At 57.8% G+C, this 18,832-nt stretch overlaps 3 protein-coding genes across 6 annotated transcripts; all 3 read left to right on the forward strand.

The window, feature by feature from the left end:
* Positions 1–16: 16 nt before the first annotated feature.
* DHODH (dihydroorotate dehydrogenase (quinone)) lies at positions 17–3,597 on the forward strand. Of its 4 annotated transcripts, XM_032121535.1 has the most exons (9): positions 17–83; positions 325–513; positions 820–1,019; positions 1,244–1,326; positions 1,849–2,036; positions 2,491–2,604; positions 2,911–3,064; positions 3,138–3,297; positions 3,440–3,597. In XM_032121535.1, exons 1-9 carry the CDS (start codon positions 63–65, stop codon positions 3,507–3,509), a joined length of 1,179 nt encoding a protein of 392 aa, XP_031977426.1. In that variant the 5' UTR covers positions 17–62; the 3' UTR covers positions 3,510–3,597. The 4 variants fall into 4 exon arrangements, with proteins under 4 accessions (XP_031977426.1, XP_031977428.1, XP_031977425.1 ...); XM_032121537.1 differs by lacking the exon at positions 325–513 and having other exon boundaries at positions 18–83; XM_032121534.1 differs by lacking the exon at positions 17–83 and having other exon boundaries at positions 260–513.
* A 2,260-nt stretch (positions 3,598–5,857) lies between these two features.
* Positions 5,858–7,800, forward strand: LOC116450105 (haptoglobin-like). Its single transcript, XM_032122164.1, is given in 6 exon segments — positions 5,858–5,864; positions 6,200–6,274; positions 6,437–6,538; positions 6,742–6,816; positions 6,993–7,255; positions 7,257–7,800. Coding segments are annotated over 6 exon segments (1,023 nt in total). The 3' UTR covers positions 7,758–7,800.
* Positions 7,801–8,337: 537 nt separating this feature from the next.
* Positions 8,338–17,957, forward strand: DHX38 (DEAH-box helicase 38). The gene is made up of 26 exons (XM_032121510.1): positions 8,338–8,848; positions 9,080–9,267; positions 9,424–9,525; positions 9,935–10,100; positions 10,206–10,324; positions 10,435–10,511; positions 10,598–10,753; positions 11,335–11,496; positions 11,582–11,689; positions 12,555–12,667; positions 12,770–12,907; positions 13,124–13,310; positions 13,401–13,586; positions 14,004–14,144; positions 14,364–14,474; positions 14,550–14,666; positions 14,901–15,008; positions 15,122–15,234; positions 15,737–15,945; positions 16,031–16,185; positions 16,265–16,420; positions 16,496–16,630; positions 16,709–16,834; positions 17,217–17,312; positions 17,479–17,600; positions 17,721–17,957. Exons 1-26 carry the CDS (start codon positions 8,532–8,534, stop codon positions 17,803–17,805), a joined length of 3,693 nt encoding a protein of 1,230 aa, XP_031977401.1. The 5' UTR covers positions 8,338–8,531; the 3' UTR covers positions 17,806–17,957.
* The last annotated feature ends 875 nt before the right edge of the window (positions 17,958–18,832 follow it).

Genomic DNA, 18,832 nt, shown 5'->3' on the forward strand with positions numbered 1-18,832 from the left:
GGTACGGCCTCCGCCAATCACGGAGGGGGCCCCCGGAAGGGCCCTCACGTGTCGGGCTGAGCATGATGGCGGCGCCGCTGCGCGTGAGCGGCCGGGGGCCGTCGGGGGGAAAGCGGAGCCGTCCTGGGGGGGCCGCTCATGGGACCCTGGGGACAGCCGGGGTGGAGCGGGCAGTGCCGGGACGGGACGGATGGAATGGGTGGTGTGGGAGCGGGGCCGGCGTGCTGGGAGGGGAAGGAACGGGATGAGATCGGTACCGGGATGGGAGGGGCGTGGGTGCCGGTGGGGGATCGGTGCTGGGGCGCTGCTGACGGCCTGGCGCAGGGACGGCTGCTGGCGCTGGGAGGCTGCGGGCTGCTCCTGGGATCGGCGCTTGCGGCAGGCGACGAGCGGCTTTACGCGGCGGTGATGCCCGCGCTTCGGGCGCTGCCCCCTGAGGCCGCCCACGGCCTGGCTTTGCGCGCCGCCGCCCTGGGGCTGCTGCCCTCCACCCGTCCGGACGGCCCCGCGCTGGTGCGGTTCTCGAGGGCGGAGAAGGAGGGGGAACCGCGGGTGGGGCGCAGGAACCAGGGCGGGAAGTGGGGAGGTGGGAAGGGCGGCCAGGATAGAGGGGTAAGGGGTGGGTCGCAGGGTCCAGGGGGGTGCGCAGGCAGCCGGGTCCTGTCGCAGTCCGTTGGGGGCGACGAGGGACTCTCGGGCAGGCATCCCATGAGGACACCCCACAGGGCAGGGGAGGCGGCTGGGTCTGTCGGGAGCGGCGTTGGAGCGGGGCTGTGGCTCCCGGAGTCCGTGGGCTCTGACCCAGCTCCAGCCCCGCAGGAGGTGCGAGTCCTCGGGCAGCGATTCCGTAACCCATTGGGTCTGGCTGCTGGCTTCGACAAGCAGTGTGAGGCTGTGGACGGGCTGTTCAAGATGGGCTTTGGCTTTGTGGAAGTGGGGACTGTCACACCCAAGCCCCAGGAAGGGAACCCCAGGCCCAGGGTCTTCCGGCTGGCAGAGGATGAAGCGGTCATCAACAGGTGGGATCTGAGGGCAGCTGTTCTGCCATGTGCTACAGTCTGCCTACCCTGAGGGAGAGTGCATATTTGGGTGGTCCCAGGTCTGTGGTTGGTGCTGTGGTAGCTTTTGGTTGGATGTGCTGAGCAAAGCTGCCGAGACCACACGTCTGCCTTGTGTTTCTCATGTGTCCTGTTTAGGGCTCACAGACATAACGCAGCCTTGAGCCCCCTCTGTCCTGGTGCAGGTATGGATTCAACAGCCATGGCCATGTCGCGGTGGAGCGCAGGCTGCGTGCCCGCCAGGAGACACAGATCAGGCTCACTGGTGGTGAGACAAGCTTGTAAGCCTTTGCTCTTGGGGTCTGCAGGGTAGTTTTGGGCATCTCCTGGGTACCTGTAGGCCAGGATTGGTGTGTAATGCCAGTATCCAGGCACAGGAGCACCCTGGCTAGAGCAAGGTACACTTGGACAGCAGGACTCTCTTGGGGCTGTAGTCTCTCACGCTTGGCATTGTGACTAGGCACCTTTCTCCTGCTGTTTTCTCTGGCATCAAGCTCCACTTGCTGCTTTGGGCAGGATGTGTCTGCTGACAGCCAAAGCCAAGAGGACTCCAGCTGGGCAGATCCTGAGGGCAACCTCTGCCAGGCTGCAGGCTATGGTGCTGGGAGGTGCTGACTGAGGCGGCTGTCGCAATGCTCCTGTGGTTGCAGGACAGTCCCAGGCCGATCCTTATGAAATATGTGGGCTGCATGTTCTCATGTTAAATTTAGCTGGTCCTGGGACCTCCTTTTTTGGGTGCTCTGGCTGTTGGGTGATGCCTGCTGCCCTGGTTCAGCTGTCTGTGTTCCAGCTGGGATGCCTCTTGGAGTCAACCTGGGCAAGAACAAGAGCTCTACTGATGCTGCAGCTGACTATGTGGCTGGGGTCCGGACACTGGGTCCTTTGGCTGACTACCTAGTTGTGAACGTGTCCAGCCCAAACACCCCAGGGCTGCGGGACCTCCAGGGCAAGGCTGAGCTGCGGGACCTGCTGAGCAAGGTGGGTGCCTCCCCCCAGGCAGCCTAAACCACAGCTACAGCACTGGATGCATCCCATCCCCTGGCAGCATCTGCACTGCTGCAGCCAGTGGATTTACCCCAGCACAGGGAGGAGTGGGGTGGCTTTCCAGAGTGGTGGGCAGGACCACTGAGATGTCCGTTGATCAGCTGCTGCCATGGGGTGTACTGGGGCAAAGGGCTCAGGAGCAGTGAGGCATTGCCCTCCACTTGCTCCTGAAAGAGGCAGCGAGCCGTCCACCCCACTACTTCAGGCATCGCTGGGGTCCTGTGCCTGCTGTGTGCACCAGGCCCTGTGCCAAGGGTGCCTTTCCAGTCTTTGGTGCCATGTAGAGGAGCAGGCCCTGTCCCTATACTGCCTGTGTTGGTGGGTGTCCTTAGCTCCTCGTTGAGGCAGGAGGCATCTCCCTGCCATGCACTGCCACGTGCACCGACAGGTGCTGGTGGAGAGGGACCTGCTGCCCTGCGAGCGTAAGCCAGCCGTGCTGGTGAAGATTGCCCCTGACCTCACTGCACAGGACAAGCAGGACATCGCCAGCGTTGTCTGTGAGGTGAGAAGGCAGGAAGGGGAGGCCACCAGAGGCAGGACTGTGGTGGTCCTGGCAAGTCACCTCTCTGAAGGACAGGTACACCTGCAGCTCTCTTGCTGCTGTAGGGATGGTGTCCTGGGTAAGTCAGAGTCTGTGCGGGCCCATGTGTGTCACCCAGGCATTGTGTGACACAGACAGTCCAGGCAGTGAGGGGTAGCTTTGTCCCCAGGCATGTTTCTGGGTTGTGTGCTGGGTGGTCCTGACCTGGTGGGAGGGGAGGGGAGGGCTGTTTGCAGAAGCTGTGTCCTCACACTACTGCCCCTGCAGCTAGGTGTGGATGGGCTGATAGTCAGCAATACCACTGTGAGCCGCCCCAGTGGCCTCCGGAGCAGGCAGCGCATGGAGCCTGGGGGCCTCAGTGGGAAGCCCCTACGGGAGCTCTCCACACAGATCATCAGGGAGATGTACGCTCTCACTCAAGGTGATGGGAGAACAGGGCTTGGGGGCACATGCCAGTGTTGCCTGTGCCATCCTGACCCTGTGCCTGCCCACAGGCCGGGTGCCCATTATTGGTGTGGGTGGGGTGAGCAATGGGCAGGATGCCCTGGAGAAGATCCGTGCCGGAGCCTCGCTTGTGCAGCTGTACACAGCACTTGTGTACCACGGGCCGCCAGTGGTGGGGACAGTGAAGCGGGAACTGGAGGAGCTGCTGAGGTGCGTGGAGGCCAGGCATGTCCCCAGAGACCCCCTGGGCCTAGGGGAGCTCTGGACAGCTGTATGCTGGTGCCCAAGCAGTGGCACTGTGGGGCTGAGCCACAGTACCAGCCCAGTGCCACCACACGCTGTCCCTGGTTAGGGAGCAGGGCTTCAAGAACGTCATGGAGGCCGTTGGAGCAGATCACTGGTGCGGACATGCTGCAGAATGAAGGTCTAGCTGGGAGGAGCCATGGCCAGGCAGAGATGGGTCTGACAATTCCAGAGCTGGGCGGGCTGGGACTGAGACGAGGTCCTGGTTCCAGCCCCTGGGACAGTCTGATGAAGCAGGGGCTGCACTGGTGGGGAGCAGGGGATGCGGCCTTCACAACAGTGCTGCTTTTCAGGGCTGTGTTTTGGCTTCTCTGTGGACAGCACAACTGAGTGTCAATAAACATTTGGCTTACCTGGTCCTGTGTACTGCTCTGGGGACACCCCAGGGCCTGGAGTGATGCAGCCTAGCTCTCCTCAGCTGAGCAGGATCAGTTCTTTCAGCGTTGCTCCCACTTTTCCTGGTGGGAGAAGCTACTAGGGTAGCTGAGCTCTGGGATGGACTGACAAGTGCACCAGGCCTACCCTGGCAGAGACCTCTGCCCAAGGCTGGGCCCTTGGCAGGGAGGGAAGGTGGTGGTGCTGGGTGCCAGTATGCAGCCGTTTGGAGATGGCTGCAGTCATGCCCTGTCAGTTGTGGAAAGGGCCTGATCAAAGGTGCTTCTGTCTGTTGGTTTTGTCTCTGGGACCTCTGGTGCTGACTTTTCTTTCACCCTGAACTCACTGCAGTCAGGCTTTTCTTGAGCAACAGCTCACCTTGCACACAGCATTCCCTCAGCAGCCTCTCACAGTCCACCCTGCAGAGCAGGATTGTGCCACAGTACTTCACCAAGATTATTTACAACAGCTCACCTCACGCTGTGGTGGCCCTCGGCTCATGTCAGGGCCATCGCCTGCCTGCTCCCCGCTTCTGCAGCCCCCTGCACTATCCTCTTCATTTCCTGGATTCTTCCTGGATAGATGACACTTCTCACTGTTCTAACAGGGGTGTGACCTGGTCCATTGGCCGAGGTGTTGATGTGCTTTGGAGAGGGCCTGGGAGATTCTTGCTCTCCCAGTCTGAGGGTGACACAGCACCTTCCTAATGTGCTGGCAAGGTTCACAGATTGGAGCTGCTGAGCCCTGATGCATCCTGTGCTGGACTCCAGCCTTCTGTGTGCTGGCACGAGTCTGGCTGGTGCTGGGCCAGGGATGTCAAGCCCTGCATTGTTTAGAGACACAGAATACCCCATGAGATGGAAAGAAGCTCACAGAGGATGGAAAAGCCACCTTCTGGGGTGTCTGGAACTGGACACACTCTTGAGGCTGAAGGACTGGAATATCTGAGTGGAAGGGGGGCACTGTCAAGACCCCCAGCAGGCCAAGCTGCACTGGCTCCCTCCTCTGCTCTGCTCTTGTGGGAGGCAGACTGTGGGAACAGGCTGATGTACTTCGCAGTCCACCCCTGCTGCTGGCTGGCCACACCTAACTGGCGGCTAGCCAGTGGTTGCTGCTGTGAGTTCCTGTAAGCTGGGGTTGGGCCCTTGACACTGCTGACAACTGTCGGGGTCCCTTCCCCCTGCCATGTAGCCCTGGGAGAGGGGCCCTGAGGGGACAGACATGGGGTTTCCCTGGCCCTGGTCAGCCTCGTTCCCCACTGTTTGTTTTGTGTTCCCTGCGTGGGCAGGGACCCTCAGGTCCCGTGACTGAGGGAGTTCCTCGGCAGAGCCCCGGCCATGCGGCTGGAGAAATAAACATCTCTGAAACAGCTATCAAGAATCTGTCCATATTTCTTTCTACGGACCTTCTGGTTTAATACATCGTGTTACAGTATCCGCACTGTAACAGACAACCTGCACCCCAAGGGCCAGGGGCTGCTGGGACACGGGGCTGCAGCCTGCTGCATGGGAAGAGGTGGCTACTGGTTGGAAGCCAGCTTGGCTGCAGTCCCTCAGAGCCTGTCCCTGGCATGAGACATGTACCCCTCAGCTAGCCAGGCTGGCACTGCCCAGGTCACTGGCACCCCAGCTCTGGATGGTGTGCCTTGTCTGTGGGCAGAGCCAGGCACAGAATGGGATGGGACCTGCCTCCTGTGCCCCAGCCTGCAGTGGGGCGGCCACCTGTGTTCTGCAGGGACCATGGTAGGTGTAGGCACAGGGCAGGTTTACCAGGGGCCGAGGCTGGTCTGCTCTCTGTGAGCCTTAGCTGGTGTCACAGTGCCAGGGTACCAGTATCTGCAGCCAGCTCCCTCTCCCATATTTGTAGCTGCAAAATCTGAGAAACTCTTGGCACGCTGGCTTCCTGTCAGGGTTTGGCAGCTTCCTTGGAGCCTCTGCCACGCTGGCACTAAGCAAGGTGTGGCTTTTTGTGCTCTTCCTGCTGGGAATTGTGCTGGCTGCAGGCACCAGGGTCAGGAGATCTGGAGCTCATGGGCTGCACTGGCGCAAAGGAAGTGGTAATAAAAGGGGTGAGGAGGAAGCCCCTAGCAGGAATGACCTGTAGGAGGAGGCTGCTTTGAGCATGGGGTGAGCAACACCAATATGTCCCTGGATGTGCTCAGTGCTGTGTCCGTCCTTCTTGCCCGGCTGAGGACCTGGCCCTGCAGAGGGCCACGGCAGGACCACTGTTGGGCCTGGAAGCACCCAGGTCCCAACACTGCAGCCTTGACCTCTGTAGCATCAGGGTCCAGGTCTGACTCACGGCTGTCTGATGGGCAGCCCCGGGTCACGGAGTTGCCCCTTTTTCCTACCGGGACAGGGCATGAGCCCGGCCAGGGCCCCGGGTCCTGGTGGAGCCCACAGCTGAGAGCAAAGAGTAGGAGTTCTATGCTGAGGCTGCCCTCTCCTTCCTGCAGAGCTATCGATCGCTGGCCTGGCCTGGAGTGTGCTGGGGACTGCAGCTGCCACTGGTACCTTCCAGGGCAAGGGGGGGAGCACTGGGGCTTGGACAGAGCTGGGAGGGGGTTTGGCAGGGAGCAGGCAGGAGGCAGGGAAGACACAACTAGGGAGGGACCTAGTGGAGGTGGGAGCATGTCCTGGCTCTGGGCCAGTTGAGCATTCTCTGCCTGGAGAGCGGAGGTGTGCAAAGCCTGTGGAGATTGAACATGGCCACGTGGAGCACCTGGTCGGGTACCACTGTGACCCGTACTACCAGCTGCGCAGCTCTGGTGATGGTGAGGTACACAGCATGGGCACAGCACCTAGGGATGGGGCTTCTGCCCAGTTCTAGAGAATGTGTGGGGCTGCCCCAATACTAGGTGATCCATCCTCACACTCCACCCCACTTCATCGGGGGTATGAATAGCTACTCCTGTTCATCTAAGCCCCGCGGAGGTACAAGCAGGGCAGTAGTGCTGACTCTGGTTTCCCTCCAAAGGGACATACAAATGTGATGAGAGTCAGGTATGGGTGAGCCCTGAGGCTGTTAAGGATGTGCCTGTCTGTGAGCCAGGTGAGAGAAGACTGCAGTGGCTGGGGGCTGTGGGCAGTCTGGGCAGCTGAAGGGCTGCAGGGACTGCTCACAACCTCCATCTTCAGTGCTGCTCCCTGGGGCTGCTGAGCACCAGGAGGTATCTGGCGCCTGCTGGGTTCAGGGGGCTCACCTGGGCCTTCCCCTGCCCTATGTAGTGTGTGGGAAGCCGAAGAACCACCCCCCCAGGCAGTGCATCACTGGGGTCATGCTGGCTCCGAAGGGCAGCTTCCCTTGGCAGGGCTGGATGGTGACCCGCCACAACCTGACCGTGAGGGCCACACTCATCGGTGACCAGTGGCTGCTGAACACAGGCAGGAACGTGTACCTGAACATCCACAGTGAGAATGCCACGCTGGAAGAGATTGCCCCTACACTGCAGCTGTTCCTGGGCAGCCGGGAGCAGCCCAACTTGGGCATTTGAGCGTGTTGTGCTGCACCCCAGCTACCCACAGGCTGTGGACCTGGCCTTGCTGAAGCTGAAGCAGAAGCAGAAGGTGCTTCTTGGCGAGGAGGTGAAGCGCATCTGCCTGGCCCAGAAGGGCTATGTGCACCCAGGACAGGTGGGCTACATCTCAGGCTGGGGCTGCAGTGCCACCTTTGGCTTTCCCGACAGGCTGAAGTACGTGATGCTGCTAGTGGCCGAGAGTGAGCAGTGCTGGGAATACTACAGTGCGCAGGATGTGTCCTACTGGGTCCAGCCCATCCTTGGCAATGACACCTTCTGCGTGGGCATGAGTGAGCTGCGGGAGGACCCCTGCTACGGGGATGCAGGCGGAGCCTTTGCCGTGCAGGATCCCGATGACGACACCTGGTACGCAGGTGGCATCGTCAGCTATGACAAGACCTGCACAGCTGCAAAGTACGGTGTGGACGTGAAGCATGTCCTGGCCTGGGTGAAGGAGACAGTGGCAGCTGGCTGAGGCAGAACCATGAGGGAATAAAACTGTTGCGCGCCAGGCTGCAGGGTGTGTGCGTGTGTGCGCGTCTGTCTGTCTGTCCGTCCGTCCGTGCAGGGTCTCTGTGCCCGTCGCTGCACGAGCCCATCTACCGGGGATGAGCGTGTGGTCGCCTGCAGGGCTTTCGGCGGGCGTTGGCCGGAGGGTCCGGGGCCGCACGGGCTCTGAGGGACTCTCGGTCCTCGCACGGGCTCTGAGGGACTCTCGGTCCCCGCAAGAGCTCTGAGGGACTCCCGGTCCCCGCACGGGCTCTGAGGGATCCTCGGCCCCCGCACGGGCTCTGAGGGACTCTCGGTCCCCGCACGGGCTCTGGAGGGACTCTCCGCCCCCGCACGAGCTCTGAGGGATCCTCGGTCCCCGCACGGGCTCTGAGGGACTCTCGGGCCCCGCACGGGCTCTGAGGGACTCTCGGCCCCGCACGGTGTGGGCCGTTCGCGGGGCACTCTCCCCGTGGGCGTCTCCGCGCGTCCCCTCGGTCCGTAACCCCGCCCCGCGCCCACGTGACCCTGCGGAGGGTGCGTACGCCGGAAGTCCCCCCGGACAGGAAGCGCGTCTTGTCCAGCGCTGCTGGGACTCTATGGTGGCGGCTCTCCCATAGGCTCTGGCCGCTGTGTCTATGGTGCACTTGGCTAGAGGGGCTCCTCCCGCCGAGCACTGTGGGGCGGCTATGGCGGCGCTCCGCGAGCCGGGTTACCGTCGCTAAGGGAACTGCGGGGCCCGCGCGGCGCTGCGGCCGCGATGGCTGCGGCGAGCGAGGATTCGCTGCATCGGCTGTCGGGGACGAGCCTGAGCGGCGAGGCGGGCGGGCTGGTACTGCGGACGCGTGGCGCTGAGCAGCACGTCTTTAAGGCACCGGCCCCGCGCGTCTCCCTGCTGGGGCTGGACGTGCTGGCGGCGCAGAAGCGGCGGGAGCGCCAGGAGGAGGCGGCCGGGGGGAAACGATCCCGTGTCGCATCCTATAAGGACTGGGAAGAGGGTCGTGACGAGGCGGGCAGCGCCGAGGACGAGGAAGAGGACGAGGCCGACCGGAGCGACCGCAGAGCTCGCAGGAACAGGTGGGGTTTGCGGGGGGGTTCCTGGTGCCGGCGCTGGCCGCGTCCGGCCGGGGAGGGAGCGCAGGGTGAGCGCAGTCGGTGACAGGCGGGCCCGCAGCCTCCGGTGTGGAGCGTGTGGGGGACTGCGGGGCACTATGGCAGAGGCTGGAACTGGAGTTGTAAGAGACCAGCCGAACGGCAGCTGTTGCTCGGCACTTCTGAACATTTCTTCTCTCTGCTCTGCCTGCACAGACATTACCGCTCTGTCCACGTGGAGACACCTTCCTACACAGGGGGTGTCAGCGAGGAGTTCTGGGAACGCAGCCGGCAGCGGGAGAGGGAGCGTCGGGAACATGGAGTCTTTGCCTCCTCTAAGGAGGAGAAGGAACGAAAGAAGGAACGCAGTAGGGATCGGGACCACGATCGTAAACGAGACCGTGGTAATTGCTCAGAGACCTTTGTGATGCTTCTTGGTTTGGTTCTGGGCTTGTCCTTTGGCCTGTTTGTAGTCTTTATTAATGTTTGTGGTGATTTCTGCAGCAGGCTTGGGAAGCCTGTTTGTGCAGTAGGCACCTGATCCTATTTTCTTTTTGCAGAGGAGCGGGACAGGAGTCATCACAGCAGATCAGAGAGGGATGGCTCCTCAGAACGGAGTGGCAGGAGGAGTGAACCTGAAAGCCCCCGACATCGGCCTAAAGGTGAGAGTAGGACCCGGTAGAGCTCTTGTGTGAGGCCTAACAGGGAGGGGCTTGGAGATTTTTTATGCTTCCTGCTATTTTTGCAGGACAGGGGTGGTAGAAAAGCCTGTACCTTTTAATGTTTGTGGGTCAGGCAAGCATAAACTCCCAGCTCGACCTGGGTGTGGGAGCAATGTACCAGCTCTGTGCGTCTGAAAATCTGGCAGCTCTCTGCACGATAGGGTCTGTTCTGGGTCTGTGTGGTGGAAATGTGATCCTTTGGAAATTCCTTGGAATCACTGGGTCAGCCCCTTCTCTTAGAGGGAGGACCAGTGGGTACCCTCTCTCCATGCTCCTTTCTTAGAAGGTGTTAGGTGGCTCCAGGGCCACTGTTTGAACAACAGGTATCAAACCCCATCTCTTCTGGCAGATGCAGCCACACCATCCCGCTCCAGCTGGGAGGAAGATGATGGTGGCTACAGCAATGCCCGTCGCTCGCAGTGGGAATCTCCATCTCCTGCACCTTCCTATCGAGACTTAGAGCGTAGCCACCGAGTGTCATCACTGCGGGACACGGACCGACGGGAGCGGGACAGGTACCAGTGTCTGAGGCTGTCCTGTGAGCTGCAGAAAGGGGACTGTGTGCATATGAGAAGTGCCTGGCTGTGGGCACCAGTTCCTCCCATCTGCTTTGTTTTCAGGTCTGTGAGGAGCCGGTACTCTGATAAGACGCCATTGCCCACCCCATCGTACAAATACAATGAATGGGCTGATGACCGGAGGCACCTGGGGGCCACGCCACGCCTGTCCCGAGGGAAAGGTGAGGAATCTGGGCTGAGCTGCCCAGGGTGGGCAGTGTGGAATCCCCTTTCCTGTGGCACAGAGTTGGGGTTTCCTTGGGAACATTCTGGACCATCTGGCTCACCCCAGGGCGACGCACGGAAGGGGAGGAGGGCATCGCCTTTGAGACGGAGGAGGAGCGCCAGCAGTGGGAGGATGACCAGCGGGTGAGAGTCTGGTGCAGGCCAGGGCCTTGGGGCCACCAGGCTGTGGGGAATTGACAGTGCTCAGTGCTGCACCTCTCCCTTCCCAGCAAGCTGACCGAGACTGGTACATGATGGATGAGGGCTATGATGAGTTTCACAACCCTTTGGCTTACTCCTCTGAGGAGTATGTGAAGAAGCGTGAGCAGCACTTGCACAAGCAGAGGCAGAAGCGGATCTCAGCACAGCGGCGGCAGATCAATGAGGTAGGGCCAGGACACAGGGTTGGCTGCCCTTGAAAGATCCACTTGTTGAGTCCTTGCTCTCAGGTGAAGAAGGACACTCTCGGGCCAGGCTGAAGGAGTGCTCACAGGGAAATTGTGGTTGAGTTCTCCTGGCAAATCCAGCCCTGAAACTCCTGCATGGGCAGAATTCCCAGTTGGAGTGGCTGGTGGATTGCAGTGTCCAGGGCAGCAGGAGTGCAGAGGACCATGCTCCTGCTGTTCTGAGTGCAAGATACATTACTGGGGTTGTCCGCTGTTGGCCCAATGGATGCTGAGGGCAGCTGCTCTCTTTACATGAGCAGGACTGTGTCCAGGCTTCCTGATGTATTCTGAGTGCCTTGCAGGCAGTATCTATCATGCATTTCCTTGGAGGCAGTCCTGTTGCTTCACATGGGCAGTTTCCTGTACTCTTCTGCTTCCAATTACTGTTCCTTCCCTTGTGCTTACTTTCAGGCTCACTGGATTTGAACCATCCTGTTACCAGTGCAGAGCCCAGGCCCATGCTTGGTGTTCTGGTGTGATCTCTGGGGCTTTCTGTGTTTCTGATGTGTTGTTTCCTGCAGGATAATGAGCGCTGGGAGACAAATCGCATGCTGACCAGTGGTGTGGTCCATCGGATTGAAGTGGACGAAGATTTTGAGGAGGATAACTCTGCTAAAGTGCATTTGTTGGTGCACAATCTAGTGCCCCCCTTCCTAGATGGAAGGATTGTCTTCACCAAGCAGGTAGAGACTGTGGCTGAAGGCACTGATGGCAGAGAGCCCCATACACGTGAGGCCTTTTTAGTAAAGCAGTGCCTTTTCCCTCCAGCCAGAGCCAGTCATCCCTGTGAAGGATGCCACCTCGGATTTGGCCATCATAGCTCGGAAAGGCAGCCAGTTGGTGCGCAAGCACAGGGAGCAAAAGGAGCGTAAGAGGGTATGCTGCAGCCCTTTGGCTTACTGCCCACTGTACATGTTACATAGTTCCTCACAGCCTTGTTTGGACTCTGCAGCATTCAGGCTTTGGCAGCAGTGATGATAAGGAGTTCATATTTTTGTGACTTGGGACATCTGAGAGCCCAGCTTACTACATTGGTTCATAGCAGCTGCTGTGATGTCATTTTCTTGAGCACTGCCTGGGACATGAATCACTGTGTACTTGGACATACAGATTATGGGAGAAGGGGGCAGATGGAAGAATGCCAGGTAGCTTGGGGACAGTCAGCAGGCAGCAGTATGGCAGCAGGATGTACCTTGTCATGTCTGAGCAGAAGAGTTGTGAGGAGGAGGAGTATGGGGTAAGATTAGTTTTTGGGGGTATTTTCTAGGGACTTTCTCTAAAGCTCACATAATAGCTGTGGGGAAAGTACAGATGTGTTCCTTGTACACTGAAACTGGGCTGGATTTGAGCTACTTATACTATGAGTGGAATGGTGCTGGTAGCTAAACTGATAGCAGAGGTGGGAGGGAAGCCTGTGAGCACCTGGCAAAGGCAGGAAGATTATCTCTGGTTCACATCTGTGTAGGTTTAAGTTCAAATCTAATAGAAGGGCCAGCAGCTAGAACTATTGTCTTAGGAGGCAGTTTGTAATCCTGTGCCTGGAGTCTCTGTATCCATCCTGGTGTCTTAAGCTCTGCTCCAGTTCATTTGGAAGAGAGGAACCTGATGTAGGAGTGGAGTGTACATTCTGCTTTGGGGAATTGTGGGACTAATATCCTTTTCCTAGTCTTATGAGTAGGATTGGGGAAGAATTTTGTCTGTGCTTGCTGTGGCAAAGTTGTGCTGTTCTCTCTCCTTCCAGGCTCAGCACAAGCACTGGGAGCTGGCAGGCACCAAACTGGGAGACATTATGGGGATCAAGAAAGAGGAGGAGAAGGATGAGATGGTGACAGAAGATGGAAAAGTGGATTACAAGTAGGGGCTTGCTCTGAATTACTTTGCTCAGCTGGTAATGGGGGCTATGGGCATAGCGAAGTGTGTGGAGAGGCAGTTTCAGGACTTGTGGTGTTTCCTTAGAACTGAGCAGAAGTTTGCTGAACACATGAAAGAAAAAAGTGAAGCCAGCAGTGAGTTTGCCAAGAAGAAATCAATCCTGGAGCAGAGACAATACCTGCCCATCTTTGCTGTACAGCAGGAACTGCTCTCCATCCTCAGGTATGGCTGCCACGGCATCTCCAGGGCATTGGCCTATGTTTGGGAACTCAGTTGAGGAATTGCAGAATCATGACTGCTGGGAAGCTGTACTCTCAGGAAACAAACCCACTGCTTTGTTTGCTCAGCTCTCCCACCTGAGTAGGATGATGCTTAGCTAGAGAACACAAAAGCCCTTCTTTGAAGGTGTATGAAGAAATACTTCTTCCTTTTCCTCAGAGACAACAGCATTGTGATCGTGGTGGGGGAGACGGGGAGCGGGAAGACAACTCAGCTGACGCAGTATCTCCATGAGGATGGCTACACTGATTACGGCATGATCGGCTGCACACAGCCCCGCAGAGTGGCTGCCATGTCTGTGGCCAAGCGAGTCAGTGAGGAGATGGGCGTGCGTCTGGGGGAGGAGGTGAGTTTAGTAGGGAGTGCAGGGGTGCCACCCAATGACAGTGAGTGCATGGGACTGTTGGAAGACTTCCTGGTATCTCTGCCCTCCTAGGTAGGCTATGCCATCCGCTTTGAGGACTGCACATCTGAGAACACAGTGATCAAGTACATGACAGATGGGATCCTGCTCCGAGAGTCACTGCGGGAGGCTGACTTGGACAACTACAGTGCTATCATCATGGATGAGGCACATGAGCGCTCACTCAACACTGATGTGCTGTTCGGGCTGCTTCGGGAGGTGTGTGTGATCCTGGGCTAGAGGACAGCAGGATGGGGCACATGAACTGGGACAGCCCTTCTCTGCCAGGACTAGGAGAGAGAAGCAGAGCTGCCACATCTCTGTCTGCACTTGACTGCTCCAGCATCCTGGTCCCTGGTTCTGGGGGGTTAAGTCTCCTGTAGTGCTACCAGAGTCTTGCTGGCTGAATGTCAGAACTACTGATACAGAGGGCTTTGCTGGCTTAACGTTTCCTGCACCTGCAGGCCTTCTTAATGGTGCTGGCCATACAGCATCAGTGTTCGCTGGCACGCACAGCCAGTGCCTCTGGAGTACAGCAGAAGCTCTGTCCTGTGCCATTGTCTCAGTATGAATGAAAACAGCCCACAGCCATGCATGAATGCCCCTTCCATACTGCTCCTTTCATCTGCTTTCTAGGTGGTCGCCCGCCGCTCGGATCTGAAGCTTGTTGTCACTTCAGCCACCATGGATGCAGATAAGTTTGCCTCCTTCTTCGGGAATGTTCCCATTTTCCACATTCCTGGGCGCACTTTCCCTGTGGATATTCTTTTCAGCAAGGTATAGTCAAGCTTGTGGATTGAAATTCTGTTGGCAGGAGGGGGTTGTGTAGTAGGTGTGCTGCACTCTGAGGGGGACACACAGGACAGGGTAGGAGTGGCTGTGGTGTGCTACAGGACAGGACACAGGACAAGGCATTACAAATCGTTGTTCAAGAATCGTTTTAAGATAAGGCAGGTAAGGATATTGGTCCAGATTAACCTGGGCTGTACCGTTCAGACCCCACAGGAGGATTATGTGGAGGCTGCAGTGAAACAAGCCTTGCAGGTCCACTTGTCTGGTGCTCCTGGAGACATCCTCGTCTTCATGCCTGGCCAGGAGGATATCGAGGTGAGTTGGAAGGGCAGGCACTGTCCTATCCCCTTGTTGTTTCAGTCTAATGTTTTCACCCCTCTTTGTTTCTAGGTGACCTCAGAGCAAATTGTGGAGCACCTTGAGGAGCTGGAGAAGGCGCCTGCTCTTGCTGTACTGCCAATCTACTCTCAGCTGCCCTCGGACTTGCAGGCCAAAATCTTCCAGAAGGTGCTGATGTGTGCTTTGTGATTAGGGTGGGGACAGGGAAAACAGGAGCAGGAGGCAGTGCAGAGCAGAGTGAGAAGTGCAGATATACCTCTGTATTGCATGTGGAGGGTGAGAGAAAGCATGTACCCCACTCCACTTCCCAAGAGTCATCCCTGTCCCTCTGCTGCTCTGCGCTCCTCCACAGTGGAGCAGAGCCATGCCCAGGGGTGTGACTGATGTGTAGTGTGCTTGCAGGCTCCTGATGGGGTCAGGAAGTGCATCGTTGCCACTAACATTGCAGAGACATCACTGACAGTGGATGGTATCATGTTTGTCATAGACTCTGGCTACTGCAAGTTGAAGGTGAGCCTGGGTTTCCTGTGCTTTGTCTCTGCTTTCTGGGGTAGGTTGAGGGAGTTCTGAGGTCATGATCCAGCCTTCCTCTTACTTCTGTCTGATCTTCTTGTGTCCTGAAGGTTTTCAACCCCCGTATAGGCATGGATGCACTGCAGATCTACCCCATCAGTCAGGCCAATGCCAATCAGAGGGCCGGCCGAGCTGGCCGGACAGGGCCAGGCCACTGCTTCAGGTAGGCACATCACTGGTGTTCCTGTTCCTGTTGTAGCCTCAGCTTGGCATCAGGTTATGTATATTTTTTTCTCACTGGAGCTGTTCATTATCTTGAACTTTGGGGGGATGTGGGCAGTAGGCAGGCCTGAAGGCTGCCTTTGGACCCAGTGCTTCTGCAGAGAAAAGGATGTGCTCCACTTTCTTCCTGTGCCCATCTTCACTGGTGGCTCGTCTGCCCTGGATGCCATCAGGATAAGAGCCAAGTCAAAAGCCTTTCCCAGGCTATGCTGTGAGACCAGGGAAGGGCTGTGCTTGGTCATGTGCTGTGCTGCAGCCCAGACACCCCATTGTGCTGGGGACACCCCACTTTGGCTGGGGTAGAAGTGCCTCCCCAGGTCCTGCTGCTGGGTGCAGGGTTGCTGCCCTGTACCATGCTGGGCTGGGCTGGGCAGAGGCTGGCAAGTCTGCAAGGAACACAGTGGCAGGAACAGGAGGAGCATGTTCTTGGCATCTCTTCCCAGGCTCTACACCCAGAGTGCCTACAAGAATGAGCTGCTGACGACCACGGTGCCTGAGATCCAGCGCACCAACCTTGCCAATGTAGTGCTCTTGCTCAAGTCCCTGGGTGTGCAGGACCTGCTGCAGTTCCACTTCATGGATCCACCCCCCGAGGACAATATGCTGAACTCCATGTACCAGCTGTGGATCCTGGGGGCCCTGGATAACACAGGTATTGGCTGCTGGGGTAAGTTGCCAGCCCATGGAACTGGGGCCTGCCCAGCTGCTGATCAGTGATTGCTGTTCTGTTCCTACAGGTGGTCTGACCTCTACAGGACGTCTCATGGTGGAGTTCCCACTGGACCCTGCACTGTCCAAAATGCTCATTGTCTCCTGTGACATGGGTTGCAGCTCTGAGATCTTGCTCGTTGTCTCCATGTTGTCTGTTCCTGCCATCTTTTACCGGCCTAAGGTACAAGATGCTCCTGTTCCAGCAGCTCAGGGCCCTTCCCTGCCCTTTGACTAACCTGTGTCCTTTGCTTACCCTTCAGGGCCGAGAGGAGGAGAGTGACCAAGTGCGGGAGAAATTTGCTGTTCCAGAGAGCGATCACTTGACTTACCTGAATGTTTACCTGCAGTGGAAGAACAACAGCTATTCTACCCTGTGGTGCAATCAGCACTTCATCCATGCCAAGGCCATGCGGAAGGTGAGGCTGTGGTCATGAAGCCGGGGGAGAGAGCCTTATGCAGAAGAGGGATCTGACCAGCACACACCTTTGCAGGTGCGGGAGGTGCGTGCCCAGCTCAAGGACATTATGGTGCAGCAGCGAATGAGCCTGGCATCCTGTGGTACAGACTGGGATGTTGTCAGGAAGTGCATCTGTGCTGCGTATTTCCATCAGGCTGCAAAGCTGAAGGTGAGAGGTGTCTGAGCTGCCTGGGGGCTGCAAGGCCCTGCCTGGCAACAGGTTGACTAAGCAAACTTGTCTTTGCAGGGTATTGGGGAGTATGTGAACATCCGCACAGGCATGCCCTGCCACCTACACCCCACAAGCTCTCTATTTGGTATGGGCTACACACCAGACTACATTGTGTACCATGAATTGGTTATGACTACCAAGGTGAGCTTGAGCTGAGGACTAGCAGGAAGGGTGGTGAGTGCTCCAAGGGAGATGGGAGGACTTTGCTGTGAGGCTGAGATCTGAGTGGCAGATCTCAGCCTTTCCCATCTATACCAACTAGGCATGTCTGTGTCATCTGTTTGTCCCTTCCCCCATTATTTTTCTCTGGCCTCTGTGGGATATGTTTGATCCTCCTTGTGGTCTCACCAAATCCAACCCATAGCAGCTTCTGAGGCCAGGAGGAGTTGTCTGGAAGGGATATGGTCCCAGCCTGAGAAGTGCTGTCAGCAAGTGGGGGAGGAAGGGAGCTGCTATGGCTCTAGGAATGGCGCCCAGGCCCCAAGGGTGCCATCCTGCTATCCTGATCTTTCTGTCCCTGCAGGAATACATGCAGTGTGTCACTGCTGTGGATGGAGAGTGGCTGGCAGAGCTGGGCCCCATGTTCTACAGTATCAAACATGCTGGCAAGTCACGCCAGGTAAGTATTCTGTCCTGGATGAGCTGGCAAACAGCAGGCCCTCTGCATGTCCGTTCTGCTGCTGTATGTGTGTGTTCTGACATGGAGGGAGCAAGCTTGTGGGCCTGCAGGGAGTTTGCTGCTGCCATTCCTCTCCTGTCCCTGACCTGCTGCTGCCTTGCTCCAGGAGAACCGCCGCCGTGCCAAGGAGGAAGTGTCTGCCATGGAGGAGGAAATGGCTTTAGCAGAGGAGCAGTTGCGTGCCCGTCGGGAGGAGCAGGAGCGCCGAAACCCACTGGGCAGTGCAAGGTGGGTGATAGCCCTGCCTGCCCATGGCTTGCCTGTGTGGAGTATCTCAGCTTCCCTGTGGGAGTTCTGGTGCAGGAAAAGGTTGCATTTGCCATTAATCACCCTTGTCCTCTTTGACAGATCTACAAAAATCTATACCCCTGGGCGAAAGGAGCAGGGGGAGCCCCTGACACCACGACGCACCCCAGCCCGCTTTGGTCTCTAAGAACGCACGACCTGTTGCTTTGAGACTTAAGGTAGTGCCCAGTTGCCCTGATCAATGTATTCTGAGGTCTCTACAGCTTGTGGCCCTGGAAGGCTTTGGTGCTTGGCACTAATTTTGCTACAGAACAGAAAGAATTTTATTTGTGTAAAGGTTGTCAGTCTAATCCTTGCTTTGTCTTGCGCCGCTTCTTGTCCTGGAGGTGGGTGTTGGGTGGAGGTAGCGCTGCAGAATCATGCAGGGCTGGTGCTGTTAGGTTGTTGCCCTGTAGAGCCTGGAACAGGGCAGAAAATTAAAGTGACCTGCGGGGGCAGATACAGCCTGTCCCTGTTTCAAGCCTGGCCCATACTCCTGCAAAGGCAGTTCTCCCACAGCCCATGCCCTGGACAGGTAGCTGGTGCCCAGCTGTCCCTGCACACCTGGGACCATCAGCCCAGCCCTGTTTCAGGCCAGGCTGTGCCAGGAATTCTGCTCACTTTTTCAGCTGCTCACACTTGTGGGGCTGCTCAGGTGCTCTGAACATTAGGTACGGGTTCTCCTCCTGCATCTCCTCCTGCCCAGTGTGTCTTGAATGCCTGTTTGTATCTTGCGTCTGCACTGTCAGCTTGCTGAGCTCTTCCTTAAGGAATGCCAGCTCCACCTTGCAGACAACCAGCTCCTCTTCTCGCAGAGCCAGAGTTCGCTCACTGTCCAGGTGTAGCTGCTGCCAGTGTTGGGCTAGGCTGCTCAGCTCCTGCAGCCTCTCCTGGAGGGAGTCGGTCTGCCCATGGCACAGTGAGAGACACAGGCTGAGCACAGACTCCTGGTTTTTCACAGGAAGACTTGAGACATCCTTACCTCCTGTTTGCTCTGCTCCTTGAAGCTCTGCATCTTCCTCAGCTCTCGATGAAGCTGCTGCCTGTGTGTCATGTAGGCTGCAATCTTTTCTGCCTGCTTGGTGCTCTCTTGACGGGCTTCGGCCAGCTCTGCCTGGAGGTTGTCTATGTCCTGCACCTGCCAGCAAAGCTGTGGGGCAGGGAGGGTAGTTGGC

This window comes from Corvus moneduloides, chromosome 12 (genome assembly GCF_009650955.1).
Source record: "Corvus moneduloides isolate bCorMon1 chromosome 12, bCorMon1.pri, whole genome shotgun sequence".
NCBI lineage: Eukaryota > Metazoa > Chordata > Aves > Passeriformes > Corvidae > Corvus > Corvus moneduloides.